General features: G+C 35.5%; 1 protein-coding gene across 13 annotated transcripts in view; it reads right to left on the minus strand.

Annotated features, from left to right (window-relative positions):
- ERC2 (ELKS/RAB6-interacting/CAST family member 2) overlaps positions 1-18,102 on the minus strand; it is a 405,409-nt gene that overhangs the window by 183,232 nt on the left and 204,075 nt on the right. For all 13 annotated transcript variants that reach the window (XR_004499194.1, XR_004499195.1, XR_004499197.1 and 10 more), the window contains one exon: positions 15,221-15,381. Coding sequence is in view for 1 of the 13 variants with exons in the window: in XM_033517444.1 (XP_033373335.1) it covers positions 15,221-15,381 (161 nt within the window). In the remaining 12 variants the exon portion in view is untranslated. The remainder of the gene's footprint in view (positions 1-15,220; positions 15,382-18,102) is intronic.

The following is an 18,102-nucleotide window of genomic DNA, read 5'->3' on the forward strand; positions in this document are numbered from 1 at the left end:
CAAACTCTGGAACTTTTGCCTGAGTCAAAACATGTGACTAAATGTATTGCTTTCCAGTGGCAGAATAAACATCTGGAATTGCTCTAGGAAAGCCCCAGTTGGCACACTACTGTCACAGGAACCATCCTAATGACACACAATGCAGAGAACATTCTGGAGGCACACAGGAATTGTTTTGGCTGCCTTGTGTTTTATTGATCACAGCTGCTACAAAATCCATCTGAAGATGTTAATAAGATGCCCAAGCAAGGCAACCCAAGAGGTGCTTGAGTCAGGACTGCACCAGAAGTAGCTTCAGAACTGGGGAGAGTAAAATCCTCAGCTTAGGAGACACCTCTGTGCTAAAGGGACAACATTAAAGTGTTTTATGTAGTTAATATTGGAACTCTCCTTTTACAGGGATTTTCTTTATCTCACATTTCTGACAAGTAAGTTAAAACCATGAAAATAAAGTTGTAAGGTATCATAAATGAAAAATAAACAGTTTCAGGCAATGCTATATGACTACCACTAATTACATGTATTTAGCTTGATTAAGAAAAAAGCAAAATAATGGAATTCATACTGTAGCCCAGTTTAGAATCCCTAGGGTAAGTAAGTGAAGAATTCACAGAATTCTTCATATTCTCTTTACATACTCTTAAAAATGAAAGTAGGCGCTATGCCTTTCTCAGGGTATCACCTGGACACAGGATGATAACAGTGCCTCCACTGCATCTTCAGAAATCTAGAATAACAAAAGTGATGGAGTTCATTTTCTGACCAAACAAAACTGCTCTTGACATGTTGAATGGACATATATTGCCAGTCTGTATTTTCAAATGTGTGAAGAACTTGTAAAACCTTAGAGAGATTAAAGCAGGTTTCATTACAACAGCTTTAACTCATGAACCACCAATGACTGTGTGGAGCTAGTGAAAAGGTAAAAGAAAGCAAATATTTCTCTAAGAGGAAAAGTCAGTAATACTGCTGCAACTGAACTTACATTAAAGGAATTTCATTTTATTGAAAACACATATAGTTCAAACAACAAGATTTTTAGAGTTCACAGCTTCTTACACAATACTCTGGCTTTTCTTAAATAAAAGCAATCATGGTTGCCTTTATAATGTTATTTAAAGCTAGCTATTTTCTAAAGATGGATAGCTTTTCAATGTTAAAATACATATTCTTCAAAATCTCAGAAGAAAACACAGTTCTACTCCAAAAGAATAAGTCATTTTTCTTCCTCAAATGCTGATTGTGATCCACATGCACTTTGTCAGAATTTACCCTCACATAACACTAAAATGAATTCAGAAACTGCAGTGAAAACCATCTGCAGTGAAGCAAAGGATGAATGTTGCTTATCTAAAGAAAATAAAGGATGGACTGGTTTCAGGAAGAAAAGCCATCTTACATTTAAATTTTCTTAATTAAGTTTATTTGTAAACAACTCTTGAAATTCAGTACACCATTGTGTTCTACTACTTTGAACGGAAATAAAGTCACTAATTTGGCTCTTGACAGCTAAATTCACAATGCAATTTGAAGGTAGTAAATATGAAAGGCTATCAACTAAAATAAAATGTGAGCTTGTGAAATGATTACTTCCTTTAGCTGAGTTTATTAAACCTTTCTTTAGAGTTGCAAATCATTCTTCAAGCTAATAGAATTTTGGAATTGTTCAGTACTTTTGAAAAAATTATTCTCACAGTGTTTGATATTGGTACCTACCTTTCTGCTTCGACTTTCCACAGCATCACTGAACCATTTGAGAGGCAATGAAATAATCAATATTTATTTTGATCATTGAAATTCTACCCTCCACTCCATGTTCTTTTTATGGTGGGTTCTTTAGATGCCCACATCAAGGGTTATGATAGACATTATGCACAATTTCCCAAAAAAATGCCAAAATGTTGAATGTTCTCCATCAGGCTCCTGAACAACTCAGAAATAGCTCAGAACTATGCCTAAATTTTTATCTTCAAACCTTACTTCCCCAGAGGAATTAACACTGTGAAAAAAAACAACTTTAATTCTACTTGCATTTAAAAAAACAGCTCTCCCCAAACAAAGTCAACAACAACAAGAAAGCACAGTTCCCCAGGGCTGTACTTCTGTAGCAGAGGGAATTAACATGCATTACTTTAGAGCAATATGTTCTGCCTGCTTAGCTCTTTAGTATATAAAGTCACTTCATCAACCCAATTATTTCTTTTTTTTCCCCCAAAGTAACTCTAAACTACTTTAAAACACCTTCATTAGAGAAATGATTCAACAAGCACTGCTGCAAACCATGGAAATGTAAAAGCTGTTAAAAATGTATTAAATGCTGTCCATGCCACAAGGGTACTAGTGTAAAATGACCTTAAGTTTAAAGGCTCCCTATGAAGGCAGAACAGTATCTGCTCTGCTTCTCCTAATGAATAACAAATGGGCCTTCACAATTCATTTAGTTCAGTACAAGCTGCCATTACAACCCATTCTGTTTTTCTAACTTTGTGGTAATGTATCATCTTGCCTGACTCTATGTCATCTTCTTGAGGGTCACCAAAGGTATGTAACTCCACTCTCAATAATGAAAAAAAGGAGGAAGGAAAAAGAGATATGACAAATTTTGACAAAGCACCGACCAGTCCATTCTGATATACTGTATCACACAGTGAGGCTCACACTTCCTACACAAAAATGCTTCCTGAACTGTAAAAAAAGTCAGAAGATCACGGAAGTCTTCTAAAGGATTCTGTTTTTCAATTAATAACTAAAATAAAACGATATCTGGGAAATAATTCTTTGGCCTTCTATTTTCTTTCTCTTGATTTTTTTGTTATGCCCTAAAATAGAATCTGAATCTGAGCATTTTAAAAGGAATTAAAAGACCACGAATATTTATCTTTATTTCACAGATATTTAGAAACACACACTATGTTGCTATGAACAATTAGTCTTTTATCCAATTTTAGCTGGTAGTTTAACTTGCTCACCCTAAGGTTTTAATTATCCCCTCAGTCTGCATGCTCAGGCCTCAATTCATGCAGCTGGAAATCTGCCTCAGTGATGTTATAACCTTGTTAATGTAACAAAAGAGGAGTTTACTTAAAACTGTACTGACTGTGGACTTAAGCCAAATTTACTTGAAAGAGGAAAGAGACTGTCAAAAATCCCACAATAAACACAGAAATGCAGTTCTTTCATAACCTTCACCTTAATTCATATAGACAAGCAATTTACATGTAAGTGGATTCATATGGCCTGTGAGGGGCCTCCTCTCTGGAGCTGGACTATTCTCCATACCCTACCCCCCCTCTTGAACAAAAAAAGCTCCAACAGCTCACTTTACAAAAATGGCAGAGTATCTGCAATCTTTTTAAATCACAATAAAACATAATTAAGATAAACATTTATAAAGCTAGTCAGTATCAATAAAGGCAGCATAATTTCACAAAGCCAATTTCACCTAAGTTCAGCTAGTCCTTCATCAAATACATATTTAAATTCAATAAACATTTTATTTGAAAAGTGGAAACTTGCACTAATGAGGTAATAGTTACATTAGCCTTAAGTGGAACTTGCTTGTCAGACACTGATATCCCCTATCATTTAGCTGCTAAATTACAGGAGGGATTTCCTAAACTCATCTGTTAATTAGATTCATTTTTAGACTAGATACTACCAAAACCCCACATTAGACTAAACAAAACATCACAGTATTGATGTGTCAAAGGAAGATTATTCTGAGAGAAAAAATTATAAATTCTGTTTTTTAATAGAATTGTAAAAATCCTGTAGGTAAATTTCCTTCCTGACTGGATCCTTGTAGTACTTTTATAAGAGAGCACTGGGTACCTGGGAGGGATGCACAGACACAAGAACCAGGAACACTGGTTTAATTTCAGCAGTTTTCTGTCAGTTGTTAACAAAATAATCCAGGTGGGCACAGAAGTTAATGGGAACCCAAAACAAAATTGGAAAGCAGTCAACTTTGTTTCATGTCTGCTGCAAGTTCAGACATTTTTCATTAGGTGAAAAGTCTTCTAAGCTCATGAATGTCAGAGCATTTTGCACTCTGCTAAGAGGGTATCAGGTTGCTGGATGTTAGATGATGATCTACCCTGCTTCTACTCTTTAGGTGTTACGTAATAATCCCTGCTTTTTGCTACTGAATTTCACACTAGTCCCAAAGCCAGCTCCTGCTCTAAACCTCACAGACATCAAATGTTTTTGTTTACTGACCACACAAGAAACTTCCCAAGGTAGTCATGCAAGAGCTGGATGAAGTTGTCCAGCTCATAAAAAAAATTCACAAGTCAACAAAATGAGGGAATTCTGTATTTTGGGGCTTTTAGAGTGGGGGTAAATGTTCCTTTCAGTTTAAAAGCTCTCCCAATCAACTGCACTTAACCAGCCTCTGTGACACTTGCCATAACATGCAGACAGGTGACCATAACTACAACAGAATCCCCTCACAAAAAAACCCTTCCTTGGCATTTTCTACTCAGTACCTATCTCTCTCTGTTACCTGACAATAATAAAGGCAAGGAGGTCATAAACCAAAAGAACAAAGCAGCACATTTAATGGCTGTCTCTGTTAGATCACTCTGTATTTCACCCTCCCACCTAGAAGATGAGACTCATGGAAGCCAGTTTTCAAACTATGCAAGAAGTTTGTTAGGAAGCACAGAAGAATAATCCATCATAACTAGAATGATTTTAGCAAATGGTCATTATCAGAGTCCTGTGTGGCCTAATTTTGGTCAGAGCTGAATGCAACAATGATAAACTACATGTTTGAGGTAGGAGTGGTTAGAAAATGGGAAGAGTTCAGCCACAAAAAAGTATTTTACATTCCTTATGTAAGGCAATAAAACACTGTTTGCCCTTCAGTATCTGCACATTTACAAAACTGAAACTGGATGGGTTTTGAGAAAATCATTATTAAATATGATGGAAAAAAAATATATCAAACCCTTCACTTGCATCCCCCAAAAAAACTTTTAGTACTAAAATGTAACACAGTAAGCATAGTACTCCTACTAAAATGATGCAAGCTCCTCTACAAAAGTAACATTTCTATTTACCAACAACCATAAAATCTTTCACCAAAGATATTCTAAGTTTGTCCTGTCACCCAGCTTTTGTTTCACCTTGAAAATTTGTCTGTTCAGTTGAAGCCACATTACCCTAAAGAAGCAAGCCGAGGTGTTCTTTTAAGGTGATATTTAAGCTGAACAAAACAGCTTGACTATAGGACCTAGCACAGACTTATATAATGTATTTTCTTAAATAGGTGTTTCCTTTGCTGAGATACCCTGGTACACTGCACAACACTGTGGACTTAGCCAGCTTTGTTCACAATCAGAGAAAATTGAGATGAGCTCATCCTGATTTCCACTGCCATCACATAATTCATGATCTGTTAGTCTCTGCTAAGCAGTAACATAGCATTGAAAGGAGAGGTGTTGTTCCTTGAAAAGGTAGTGCTTTAGCACATTTTTGTACGCTGTGTCATATTTTAAGAATATGCATTTGAAGAATTCTCTTTTTGCTGCAATGTTTCCATATTCAGATAGTGTTGCCAGTCATAACGTCATGCATGCTTTTATTATTATCTTGTTTATTATAGTTATGATGGATGAGAACCCATTATACCTGGCACTGCATTAATAAAGGGGATGGATCAGCCTTGTCAAGGTCACAATCAGTAATCTAGACACGGTTCAATGTGAGGGCACAAACACCATCACCACAAGTGTGAGTCCAACTCCAAAAGGCAAATTTTTTTCCTCATTTCAAAATAGAGCTACAGACCTCTAGGAGGATAAATTTCTACAGGTGTCACTATATAAGTTAAATAAAAGAGTAAATGTTACTTATGGCCCTGCAGGCAGAAGGGCTGCCCTGTGAGCTCATGGCTTACAAAGCAAAGAGAAGGCACATTGGAGAAGCAGCAGTGAACCCTCCCAGACAAGAGAGAGCAAACCTTCAAGCACACCTTGCACCTTACTGCACGAGAGAACACAGCTAGAGGGAACTAAGGAATGGGAATCTAGATGTGTTCTCCCACAGCACAGAGAGAAGTAGTTGTTTTGCTGGGGGCATGGGGAGGACTAAGGAAGAACAGGAAGACGGATTTACTTCTCAGCACCTTAGAAGTAATGGGAAGACAGAGAAAGCTAATCAAACCTTTCCCTTCTGCTGCTAGAAAAACTTCTGTTTGATTGCTTCTGACTCGGTTCTCTCCTGACTTTATAAGACATTTTCCTTCTAACAGAAAACATGCATTTCTAAGCACATTTTATATTTTGTATTTTTATACAATATTAAAAAATAATCTACCAGTTTAGTTTAAATGATCCAAAGCTTTAAAATTTGGTTCTCCATCTCAAAGATTTTGAGATTACATTAAATTCAGCATTATCCCACTGGGGACACCTTCAGTTCATAATTCCTATCATTGAATAGCATGGCCTGCATCTCAATTATGCAAGATTTGCCACTAGAAAAAGGAAAAAGGAAAAAAAAAAACAACCAAAACCTGACCCATCATATTTTGAGGTTTAAAATGCAGAAACATCTGCTAGAATCATATTGAGCTGGCTGAGGTTAGGAATATGGGAGCCTGCAGTTGATCAGCGCTGCCCTAGGTGTCACAGAGGCCAATGGGAATTACACTAAGAGGGTTTCAGTAGACAAGGGCGTAATTCAGTCAGCTTTAAAAAAATCCATGAAACAGAAGCCTAACTTTTTCTTTCTTTTTTTTTTTCACTTTCAGCCTCCTACTCCTTCCTTTCTGATTTTTGAGCCATTTGTTCTTTTGAGTGTATTATCAGAGGTGGAGGCCTCTACATTCCCATGCTGGCTGAGCTTCAAAACAAATGCCATCCTATCTAATAATTTTTACCATCATTAATTTTTTTACCCAAGAAAAGCATTTTTAAGATAAGTTTAAAACAAAGTATATATAGCTTTGTCAAGATCACTGATTGCAGGGTACAATCTTTTCTATTTTTTATATTTTCTAACATTGCAAATAAAGTTGTCCAATAGAAACTAAAAAGTTTAATACTTAGTAGATAGCATATTCACTTTTTCTTCTTTATCTAGAAGTTAGGATTGCTAAACTGCTCAGTAATTTAAATTCAGATAAAAATAAGAAGCTTCCTTAGAAAATTTTAATCCCTGACACATTTATACATAAAAACAAAAAAGCATTTTAATTTAAAGATATTGATTTAAAAGGAAAAAGAAAATAATGGGAGAACTAAAGGCAATGAATTTCAACTGCAATTGTTTCTTCAAATTTTCATTCACATTACAAACGGCTGGAATACTTTGCATCTCCACATCCTTCAAGCAGTTTGAAACACCTGTAAACCTGAAACACTGTTAATCCTGCCTGTCTTCTAAGTGGTTAAATCACTAGAGAATGTCATGTAACTGTCATATCTCACTTATAACCTGCACTTTAAACCAATCATTTTGTCACATCATCTTGTAAATCCACTTATACACTATAGGGCAACAGAAGACACAAAAGGCCATTCAAAGTGTGGCCACTGATTTTAATCAGTTCTTAAAAAAAATAAAATTAAAAATGGGTTAGAAATCATCACTCTGTGTTTCAGTGAAAGTGAGCAATGTGGAAGGAAAGAGCTGATACTGCAGATGGAAAATAAATTTTAGGAACACAGGTCAAGAACAACAGCCAAAGAGTATAAAGAAGCCCATAAAGAGCCAGTTCTTGTCTATGAATTTGTCTAACCCCTTTTGGAATCAGCTGATGTCTCTGTGGAAGCAAGTTCCAGATCACCAGCCAACCACTCCACAAAGCAGCACTTCTCCCCTTCAAATCGATCACTGATTAAATTCAGCAAGTGCCTGATACTCCTCACGCTGGGAGATCTGACTGAACTCCACATTGAGTTTATGCCTGCCTTCCTGATTCTTCAAACATATCCTCCCTCCCCCTGCCTTACCCTCCCTAGAGTCAGAAGTCTTTTAAGTCTCTCCCTCATAAAGCAGCTACAGGATCCCCTTGATCTCTCTATTATTCAGGTCCTGGGGAAAGCACTAAACCCCTGAAAACTATTGTAGAATTCAAAACATAAAATGTTTGCTGGAGCACTGACTGTCATATTTCTCTTGAAGCAAGGTACCAGAATGGGTAAGGAACAATAGCAACAAAGCTGGAAAGCAAAGTGCACTCCTAGGACACAGAGTGAGAATGACCATCAAATTCTCTTTCTGCCTGCCAGGTGCCTTAAATCATGTGGATCAAAGGAACCTGAAAGACCACTTGCACAACTAGAGGGAAAATCCTTATAAAATGAAGAAAACAAGTCAGACTTGTTTTCTAGCTCAGAAAAGTATGCTTAATTATTATGACCATAATATGCATTGTCTGGAATATGTTTGAACTCCTGGTTTGCCTTCAGACATGCCTCTGTAACATAAGCACTGCTACCTTTCCATAACAGAGAGGAAGACACTGTCTCCTCGGAAACACTTAGAAAAGGTTGCTACTGCCCTCTCCCACTGTCTAAAGGGGGGAGAAACAATGGGAGAGGACCCAACTTCCTTTACTTGGATATTGATATGAAAGTAGGCCAACCACTGTCTCTCATATCATAGTTTGTAGAAATCCTAAACTGATGTTACTAACCTTCAATAGCAGGTGAAAACCTACTTTGAAAGTAAATTATGACCTTCGAAAGAACAAAATGAAAAAACAAAATTTGCTTCCCATGCTGATGAGTTCTGAATCTTATAGAACAAAACAATATACTATCCTTTAGTCTGAGCATAGGAGACTCTCAAGTAAGTAGGACCTTGGTGACACTGGTATGTCTTTAAGAGAGGTGCTGTGACAAGTAAACAGCTCACTCATTCTATTCTCACAGAGAGAAACGTTTTATTGCTTAGTGCCTCTTCGTTGTTTACAAAAGAAAAACATCTTTTCATTTTAGTCAAGAAAGCTTCTGTTCCAGAGAACAAAGCCTTCATTTGGCCTTCTCTAATCTTTATAGTGTTTGCAAGTTGGTGTCAAAAATGTTAGTCAAGGCATGCTGTGTTACAGGTCTGCTGGGCAAAAACAGCCACAAGAGACTTTCCACCCAAGTTAGGAGACCACATTACCATTCTAACTACTTCCTATGGAAGTCACAGTTGTATCAACATCCTGCTGTTTTGTTTGTATTTAACTTGGGATATGACTCTCTACACTCTCAGCATGAATCCTACAATTAAACTGAAGCAGTCCACAGGTTACTAAAAAACAGTCTAGTATTCAGCATTTGAAATAGTACAATTTTTGAGACAATCAACTTGCTATCTGAACATGTTTATAGTATACATTACCACAGCTGAAACAAGTCAAAATAACTTTTCTAATAAAATTATAAAAAATAGTAAATTTCTTCCAGATAATTATCTTTTCTTTACAGCTATTTATACACTGTTCTGTTATCTAACCTGTTGAATAAAGACATATTAAAGACTTCACATCAGAGAAACTATCATAGATATCATTCTCCAAATATAAGCTGAAAAAGTAGAAAAAAATTAAAATTATTCTTCTTTCAAAATAATACTTTATTAATAATATAAGAAATCTTATCCTTGTTGTGTTTGCTTGAACTTCAAAGAGACTCATTTAATGCCATGTGTCCACTACTGCTCATTCGGCCTAGAACTATTGCCAAGGAAGATGCTGGCTGTTTTTAGAATATACCAGCATTTAAAAAGGAGCATAAACTAAGCAACTTTGCCCACACCTTTCAGTGAAACACCTCAGGTTCCAGCATAGGCAAGAGAACTGATTATCTCCCTTCCTGTTTTCTTTTTGGAAAGATCGGTGCAGGGAAAAGCTCTGCCTGGCTGTAACACAGCAAGGTGGGTCTGTAGAGAAACCACGCTTTTAAGTGATTTTAAGAAGTTCTACACATTCCAAAGGGCAGTTCCAACCCTAAATCACTCTGCCAATTTCTCCCACCTTGCTATATTCCTTTCCTTGTCCTTCATGTTGTATTGAAGAACCCAAAAAAAAAAAGGAAATTAACTTCATGACTACATGCAAGTAGAGTCCCTGCAATTTCATCACATTTCCTGTGTCATGCCTCTGGCCTGTGCCTGCCCTGAACAGGTGACTTGTACACGTAATTACTCTGAAACATTCCAGATGCACTGGATTAACTACCCACACAGAGATTTCAGAAGCACTTTTCACCCACAGCAATGAGGAAGAAACCACTCTCCTGTGGGTGTCAGAACCTCTTAGGGTTGAGCAATTAGGACATAAATAAAGGCAAACATGTTGAGTTCCCTCCCCAGGTGTCAGTTTCAGATGGTGATGGATGGAAATAGTAATAGGATAATGTAAGGCAGGGACATGAGCTGATTTGTCCAGGTGCTGGAAACACATCTAGATAGATTCTCTGGATATCCAACGGCTCTTGTCAGAACTGCAGCTCCTGCTGAGCTGCTACACAGATGTGAAATCCACAACTTCTACTCCAGTAAAATTTATAGGTGGAAAAAAGGGGTATGTCTGCAGAAAACCAGATGAATGGTAAACTTCCTTATACTTCTGCCACTAGTACTTCATAAAGCATTTTGACTTCCATAGAAATTCTGACTCCTTAGTTTTATATTTTACACAGTCTTTCCTGTAGGCTGTGACCCCTGACTTCCAGAATCCATTCAAAGACCCTCTTCAACCCTGCAATATTCTGAGAAGTCCACTTGAAGCCATTTGCATGCTTCTCCATGCCTGAAGCTCTTGCTTTAGGTGGCAGGAGGGCACCAGTCAGACCAGGTGACCGACAAGGGGACAAAGCACATTCTCATCCCAACAGGACCAGCCTCCTCCTCACCCTGTGGAGCTGCTCATTCTCACTTTGGCAAACCAAGAGGCTCCAGACCATGGTCTTGCACCCAAGACTGGCATCTAGTGGCAAATCCAAATGCCCCCTCCTTGTCTGGCAGAGCCACTGACCCAGCAGGCAAAGGGCACTGTGTGTTCAGCACTTCTGCACAGAGTGGCAGCTGCTGGGACTGAATGCTTGGTGGAAAAGACATTTTATCCCCTTCTTCCCATAACTGATCCATCCCTGACTGTACACAGGTGCTGTTAAATGAATAAACCTACTGAAAAACAAAGATAAGAAATATTCATTTATTATTTTCAGTGGAGAAATGGTGACCATACTTAAACAAAGGAAGGGATGTTTAATTTTATACTGTCACGGTAAATAAGTTTACTGCAAAATCTAACTTAAAATATATATTATTTTGACAGCGCAGCAATGTTCTATTTTTGTTACTGAAAAAAATAACTAGTAGCTGGGGTTTTCTTAGGAGATCTTTAATGCTTCATTGCTAATCATCTGATTTATTCCACATAAGGGAAAATATATTTTCTTCTGGAAATTTGTAGTGAATTTCAGGGTGAAGTCACTTCCAACAAAACTGATTTAGCAATACCCACAGGTGATGGCATGAACTCTATTAAAGGCAAGGAAATTGCCTTTCAAACTCTTGGCAAGCATTTCATTCAGGATACTACGAAAGCTTCAGAGCAGTGAGTATGCTGAGTTAACAGAGGAAATACTCAGTAATTAACAACTTAATCTCAAAAATTAAGACTTGTCAGATCTTCAGGTCAAAACATGAAATTTGGTCTTTTGGGGCATTAATCACATGGCCACTCACTAAGTGTAGTCACTGAAAGATAATCAAATTAATGCAAAACCACAATGAAATATTTTCTAACCTTGTATTTAAACCATAAATAGAGTAAATATCACATAAAGTTAACTTAAAGATTATCAACCAAGAAAATATTAATTTTGATAACAAAGTTGGGGGGAGAGTGAGTGTTGGAGTTTTGTGTTTTCTTCCTAGCTTTAGAGGTTGCAGCTGAAGATAAAATGCATATAATTTAAAACTTGAACTTACAAGAAGAGTGACAATCATTTTTACATCTTTTCCACCACATGCCATTAGACTCTTCTATGACTTTTGGCTCTTCAGGTCAAATTTTATATCTTCTAAAGTGAAATAATTTTGACCATTTCTAAAAAGATGTTCTGTCCCATGGAGCAAAACCCACTTTCCATGAGGGCAGGCATTTATTTCACATACATATATATATATAAGGCACTTTTAATATTATATAAACACTCATTTATCTATCTATACAGCTACCTAATTTTGTTACAAGCAGGTTTATGAGTTTTGGAAGGAACCACCACATAGGAAAGGAGATCTGCATTGTGGTCATGAAAGTATGCTCCATAAATATGGCATTCCTGAAACATCTGACAAACCTCTACCACATCACAGCACTGAAACTTCTCCTACCCTCAAGCTCTTCATGTTACAAAATGAATAAGCTTTTCTAGGCAAGCCTTGTGAAGTTCTCAGGAGGTTGTGCACTCTCAAAAAACAAAAACAGTATCTGGAAAAAGTAGTCTTAGAATATATTTCTAGCTACCATATTTAAAGTTCAGGCCAACTGAAATATTTCTATGGATGATAAAATACATCTTTTAAAAAAACATTACCATGGCTTTTGTCACACTATGCAATACAGATTTTTTAAAGTATCACTTACTAAAAAATAAAAAGTTCATTGATTTTTTTTTATGCTCAAAGATAGAAAGAGCACAAAGTAAGAAGACAATTAGGCAAAATGATGGATTTGAGCATATGCTGCATTTTACTGTTAAAATGTATGCATAACTTCAATTAATGTCAATATGAGTTATGTGTGTACTGCTAAAGTAATATCACCATAACAAAAATATTTCCTCCAGAACTAATAAAGTAATATTTTAATAGACATTTAAAAAAAAAATCACATATTCAGAAAATAACATGCAAATGCAATTCCTTCTTCAAACATACACTTTCAAACTCTTTAAAATAAACCTTATTTTTTCAAAAATTGGCATCAAGTTAAAGAGTTGATTTTATCCAATTACCTTTCATTTAATGGATACTGATCTTGTTTCCAGTTCAAAAAGACCAACCAGATATGAGTAAGACTAAGCTGCTATCCATTTTTATTCTAAACTTCCATAAATAACCAAATTTATATGGGAACAAGAAATGACAATTGAAGAAGTTATCTAAAACTGACAACTGATTGTGGCCAGTAAATTGAGATGGATCTTTATAATGACAGCCAGATGGGCCTAGAATGCAGAGCTATGGTTGGAACTTGAACATAATACAAGCATAGGAAATGATAATGAATGTTCTTAAACACACAATTCATGCCTATTTAACTGGAAACTAGTAGCCAAAAACTGTAATCACTCAATATTGAATATTTTAAATGATAAATAGAAATTATGGTCAATGCTTCCAATTAATAAGTTATCTTAAAATGACAGAGATAAGACACAATTTTTTATTATATTATTACAACACAGAATTATCATTGTTCTCTATGCAGCTGTCTAGGTCCTAGCTAGCATCAAAAATCTGTTTTTGAAAATATCTTGTTCATTTTTTAAAAAACAATATTGACCATATTCTGTAATAATGTAGCAGTTTTATAAGGTTTGCTTCACTTATTTCAGTGAGCAATTGCAAAAATTACACTACTGCAATTAAATATCTGAATTGTTTCTAAAAGACATTTATGAGCAGGATCATAAAATGGTTTGGGTTTGAAGGGACCCTGAAGATCATCTATTTCCCAAATCCCTGCCATGGGAGGAACACCTCCCATGTTGGTAATTCTATTATTTTAGTTTTAGGCTTTATACCGAAAAAACACTTTATATGTTTATATCTCATTTTAAATTCCACACTATTCCTAACTCAGATCTTTGCTACTAAGTCTTTCACCTCTAATACCCCTCACTCAGCCCCTCACTCATTAAATAGAATAACTTTTGTCAAAATGAGTTCTACCTCACCAGTTTTCACCAACCTCATTTTCCAGACTGTTTTGTGAGATTTTGTGTACCAAATTTAAAAAGCCAAAGTAACAGAATTAAAGATTTTTTTCTCTATTTCATTCATCAACTGTAAATTATGATTTAAAAAAATAAAAATCTTATGAATAGGACAAAAAAAAAGCACTTCAGGAAACAGACCAAAGCATTATACAGAAAATACGTGACTGGTACTGAGCATCTGAGTTAAGATGGGACAATTACTATGTACGTATAACAGAATTTTTTTTAAAAAAAACTTTAAAAATTTATCTATTATAGAAGATAACAGAATATAATGTCACATAGTATTCTAACTCATATGTGATTCCTTTTTTCTGTATGGATATACAGAAAAGTCATTAAAGTCAAACCAGAAATTCTTTAGATATCCCTGGAAACATTTGTGCTTCCATTACAGTATTTCTGCACCTGTATTACATGGCAGACATTCTTAAAATATACTTTTATAAAACCCTGCTAAGTATGTGACTCCATTTCCACTTTGTCTTATTTAAAATAACATTATCAAAACAATTTTTTCTGATTATTTCACTTCCCTTAAAATGCAAGGATAACTTCAACAATTGACATGAAGTTATACATGTCTTTGTCCCTCAAAAAACTGTTTCAAAATTACAACTGTGAAATTTTGTTGTTGAATGTTAAGTACACAATTGCCATAGCAGACTCACCCTTTTTGCCTATTTTAAAGATCAAATCAGTGCTTTAATGCCCCATAATTACAGATATTTTATTTTCTTTGCATGGAGGAAGTTATTTAAATTATATGTCTCTCTTCCTTTTTCATTCTGAACACATATACACAGTGATACAGTGTATGCAAAAACTTCTTTGTTAATTTGGGGGTGTTTTTAACCAATTCAAAGCAATAAGCTTTGCACCAACAACAGAAAGTTAATAACTCCCTTCCCTTGAATGTGGCAGAGATTCCAGCATTCCATTTCCACTGAGAGATGGGGCTTTAGATTCTCAGTTTCTCATAGAAGTTATATAGTGCTGATATTTTTATTTGCATGCAACAAAGAACAATTTATAAAAAATGTTGAGTACTTCTAAAATTAAGATTTTTGCACTTCTGTGTTTTTAAATGAATTTAAGTGTCTTAAAACTATTAGAAGTACTTAGATTCAGACTTAAATATATGCAGAGAAAAATAAAAAATTACACCAAAAGAAACCCATCAAAACATTCTCCTATGGCAAAAGTAATTTTTTTTCTTTTTTCTTTTTTTTTCTCCTAGGAATTAGAGAAATCAAGGGACTTACTTCATTTCTAGAATTTCTTCAAGTTGTTTTCTTCGCTCTATTCTCAGGTTAGCCAGATGTGCTTCTTTTTCAGCCAAAGACTGCTGTGTTGAGGCAAGACGGGCTTTGGTAGAATCTAATTCTTGTCTAGTCTTTTCCAGTGCATTCATCAGCTCTTCTACCTAGGGGAGAGGACATTTTAAACTCCATATTCTTTACAACCAGAAAATATTAAATCCATATAAATGCGGGGGGGGGAACATAGTAAATGAATTATTTTCCATAAATGGCTGTTCGAATCTCTTCCTATCATAGCTGTTTGAAAAACTAACAGTGGTGTTTCAAAACCAAAAAAAAACCCCTCAAAGTTTCCATTAATCCATTAGTAATAAACAATATTTATACAAAATAGAACTAACACAGATCACCAGAAACCTATTTAACCTGGGCCACTGCCACATGTAGATACAATTTATAAATATGTCCTGCACACTTTGTATTATTTAAATTCAGTGTGGTGGTAATTCATCATAGAAGTAATTTCAGAAATTTTAAATACAGCTATAGATGCATGTTTTAATATGAAAGTGTTCATGAAAACCCAACATTTTTCATTAAAAATGCACACCTTTGCAAAACAGGTTGCTCAGGGAAACTGTAAACTCTGCAGTCCTTGAGTATTTTAAGATTTTGATTGAATGAAGCCTGGAGAATCTGATCCAACTTTGAAGTTATTCCTGCTTTGAGTAGGGGTTTATAGTGCATTGCCTCAAGTGGTCCCTTCTAATCAAATTATTCTATCATCCTGAACTTTAAATGTCTGTAACTGCTCTAATAACAAGCAAGTTATTTTCCTCCTGGTAACTGTGAGAAGCTCTGAAGCATGAAGTGTAGGAAAGTTGTGGTGATCCCATTCTTTCCTTAGCATGGAGAAATTTAAAGAACACACTGAAGAATGGAGGCTTTACAATGACTCCTGTCTGACAGCAGAAGCTTTACTTGTGGGGGGAATCATTTTATGTGAATGGCCTCCAATAAAGAGCATGCCAGAGGGATTCCCCCTCTTCAACTGATACAGTTTACATAAAGTGAAATAGATTTTTTTTGGTGAGACAAAAGGATTTGAATAATGAATGTCTATTTCCTGTATGTTCTTTCTCACCTCCTTTGTCCAAATATTATTATTTTATAAACTAGAAAACACTTCAGGAAGAACTTCTAAATGAAAAAAATAAAATAAAATGGGGAAGAGGATATATTCCATTCATCCATGCCATGCAAAGCATTGAAATGAGTTCAATTTTGCTGTAAATTGAAAATTCTGACCAAATTCCACAGTGCTCATATCAGTGTGGCTGCTTCTCCCAAGCTCTTGCTTAACTGTTGTTCTCCAAAGCCTCCTAGCAAGCAGTGCTAGTAAGTCACGTTTTTGTTTGGATTCCAATATACATGGGCTTTCACATAAAAAGTTCAATAAATAATACAGATAAATAATAGAGTTGTCATGAATTACAATGAGGACTCACAGCCAATTTGCCAATGATACACTGATTACTTACTTCTTCCACACCATCTATACAAACACTGATACAAACAATGAAATACTAGAATGTGTCTGATAGTGCATAAGAAGCTGTATTTCATGAATGCAGATCAGAATTACCAATAGCATTGAAACTATGGATCTTCAACCTTCCACTCAGAAAGTAAAAGCAGTGTAATGGTGCTATCCATGAAATAGTAAGGAGTGCCAATCATGAGTTTCTGCAGATGCAAGATTCCCCTGAAGAAACCAGGAAGAAAGATGATGACTTGAGATTCCTTTGTGAAATGACTGTCTAGTGAACATTCATAGTAGAAATAGCAGAGAGAACATATACTTGAGGGAATTAAAGAAATAGAAAAGCTGGATTTGCACTTAAATCCCATGAAAAAAAAGAATTAACAGGCCAGAAGGAGTCAGATCATGTTTCTTTAAAAACAGATTCAATTTCTAATATAACACCAGGTATTTCATCTTCTGCTTTAGTTCAAGAACATAAACCCATGCTGTGTCCAACAACTTCAAGAGTCAACTACTAAAATATATATTTTTAACTGTTTTCTGGGTTATTTCTTAGGCTTTTCCTTGTACCTTTTAAAAACTGCATCTAGTTTCTGCTGAGCATCCACTCTACCATTTAATTCCAGGAAACATACCTTAATAGAAATGTAGTAAGGATCAGAACTGAAAATTCATTAATTCATACAGATTCCAGCTTTGAGACAGTATCTTTAAACACCAAGACACTCTGCACTTGCAGATTTGTTGGGCAAATGAGAATGCAAAAAAGCAGAACTCTTGCACTTCTGTATTTTTAGTATTATTTTTCTCCCTTTCCATGTTCTCAATTTGGTACCCAACCTGATGATTGACTGAATTCTCACCCAAGTTCACATTATATATATCACATAATTTACATTTCAAAACATTTAAGAGAATTAAAGACTTGTGGAAAAAAAAGCTGTGGATTTGTTAATGTCTATTAATAACATATTCTTACATTACCATACAAAAGAGATCAAAGTTTAAATGAGAAGGGAAAAAATCTTTTAAAACTAAAATATGAAAACTTTTTCAAACCATAAATCGTTAACACGTGTTGAAAGTTTTATTGTCATTTACACTTTCAACACAGTATTTGCAAGCTACTTCTTCCTTCATTTTTTGAATGTGACCCAAGTTCATGGTTGCACGTTTTCCTACCTGTTCTACCAGCACCTACAGCTTGAATTCAACTGGTGGGCATGTGCACAAGAAACTGGTTTGTTTATTTTTTTATTCAACTCCTATCAAATGTAAACCTGTGGATGTTGAAGTTGCACAAACCATCCTCTCACCATGTCAATTTTATAGCTGCAGC

The sequence above is a fragment of the Parus major genome, chromosome 12 (assembly GCF_001522545.3).
Source record: "Parus major isolate Abel chromosome 12, Parus_major1.1, whole genome shotgun sequence".
NCBI classification, from domain to species: domain Eukaryota; kingdom Metazoa; phylum Chordata; class Aves; order Passeriformes; family Paridae; genus Parus; species Parus major.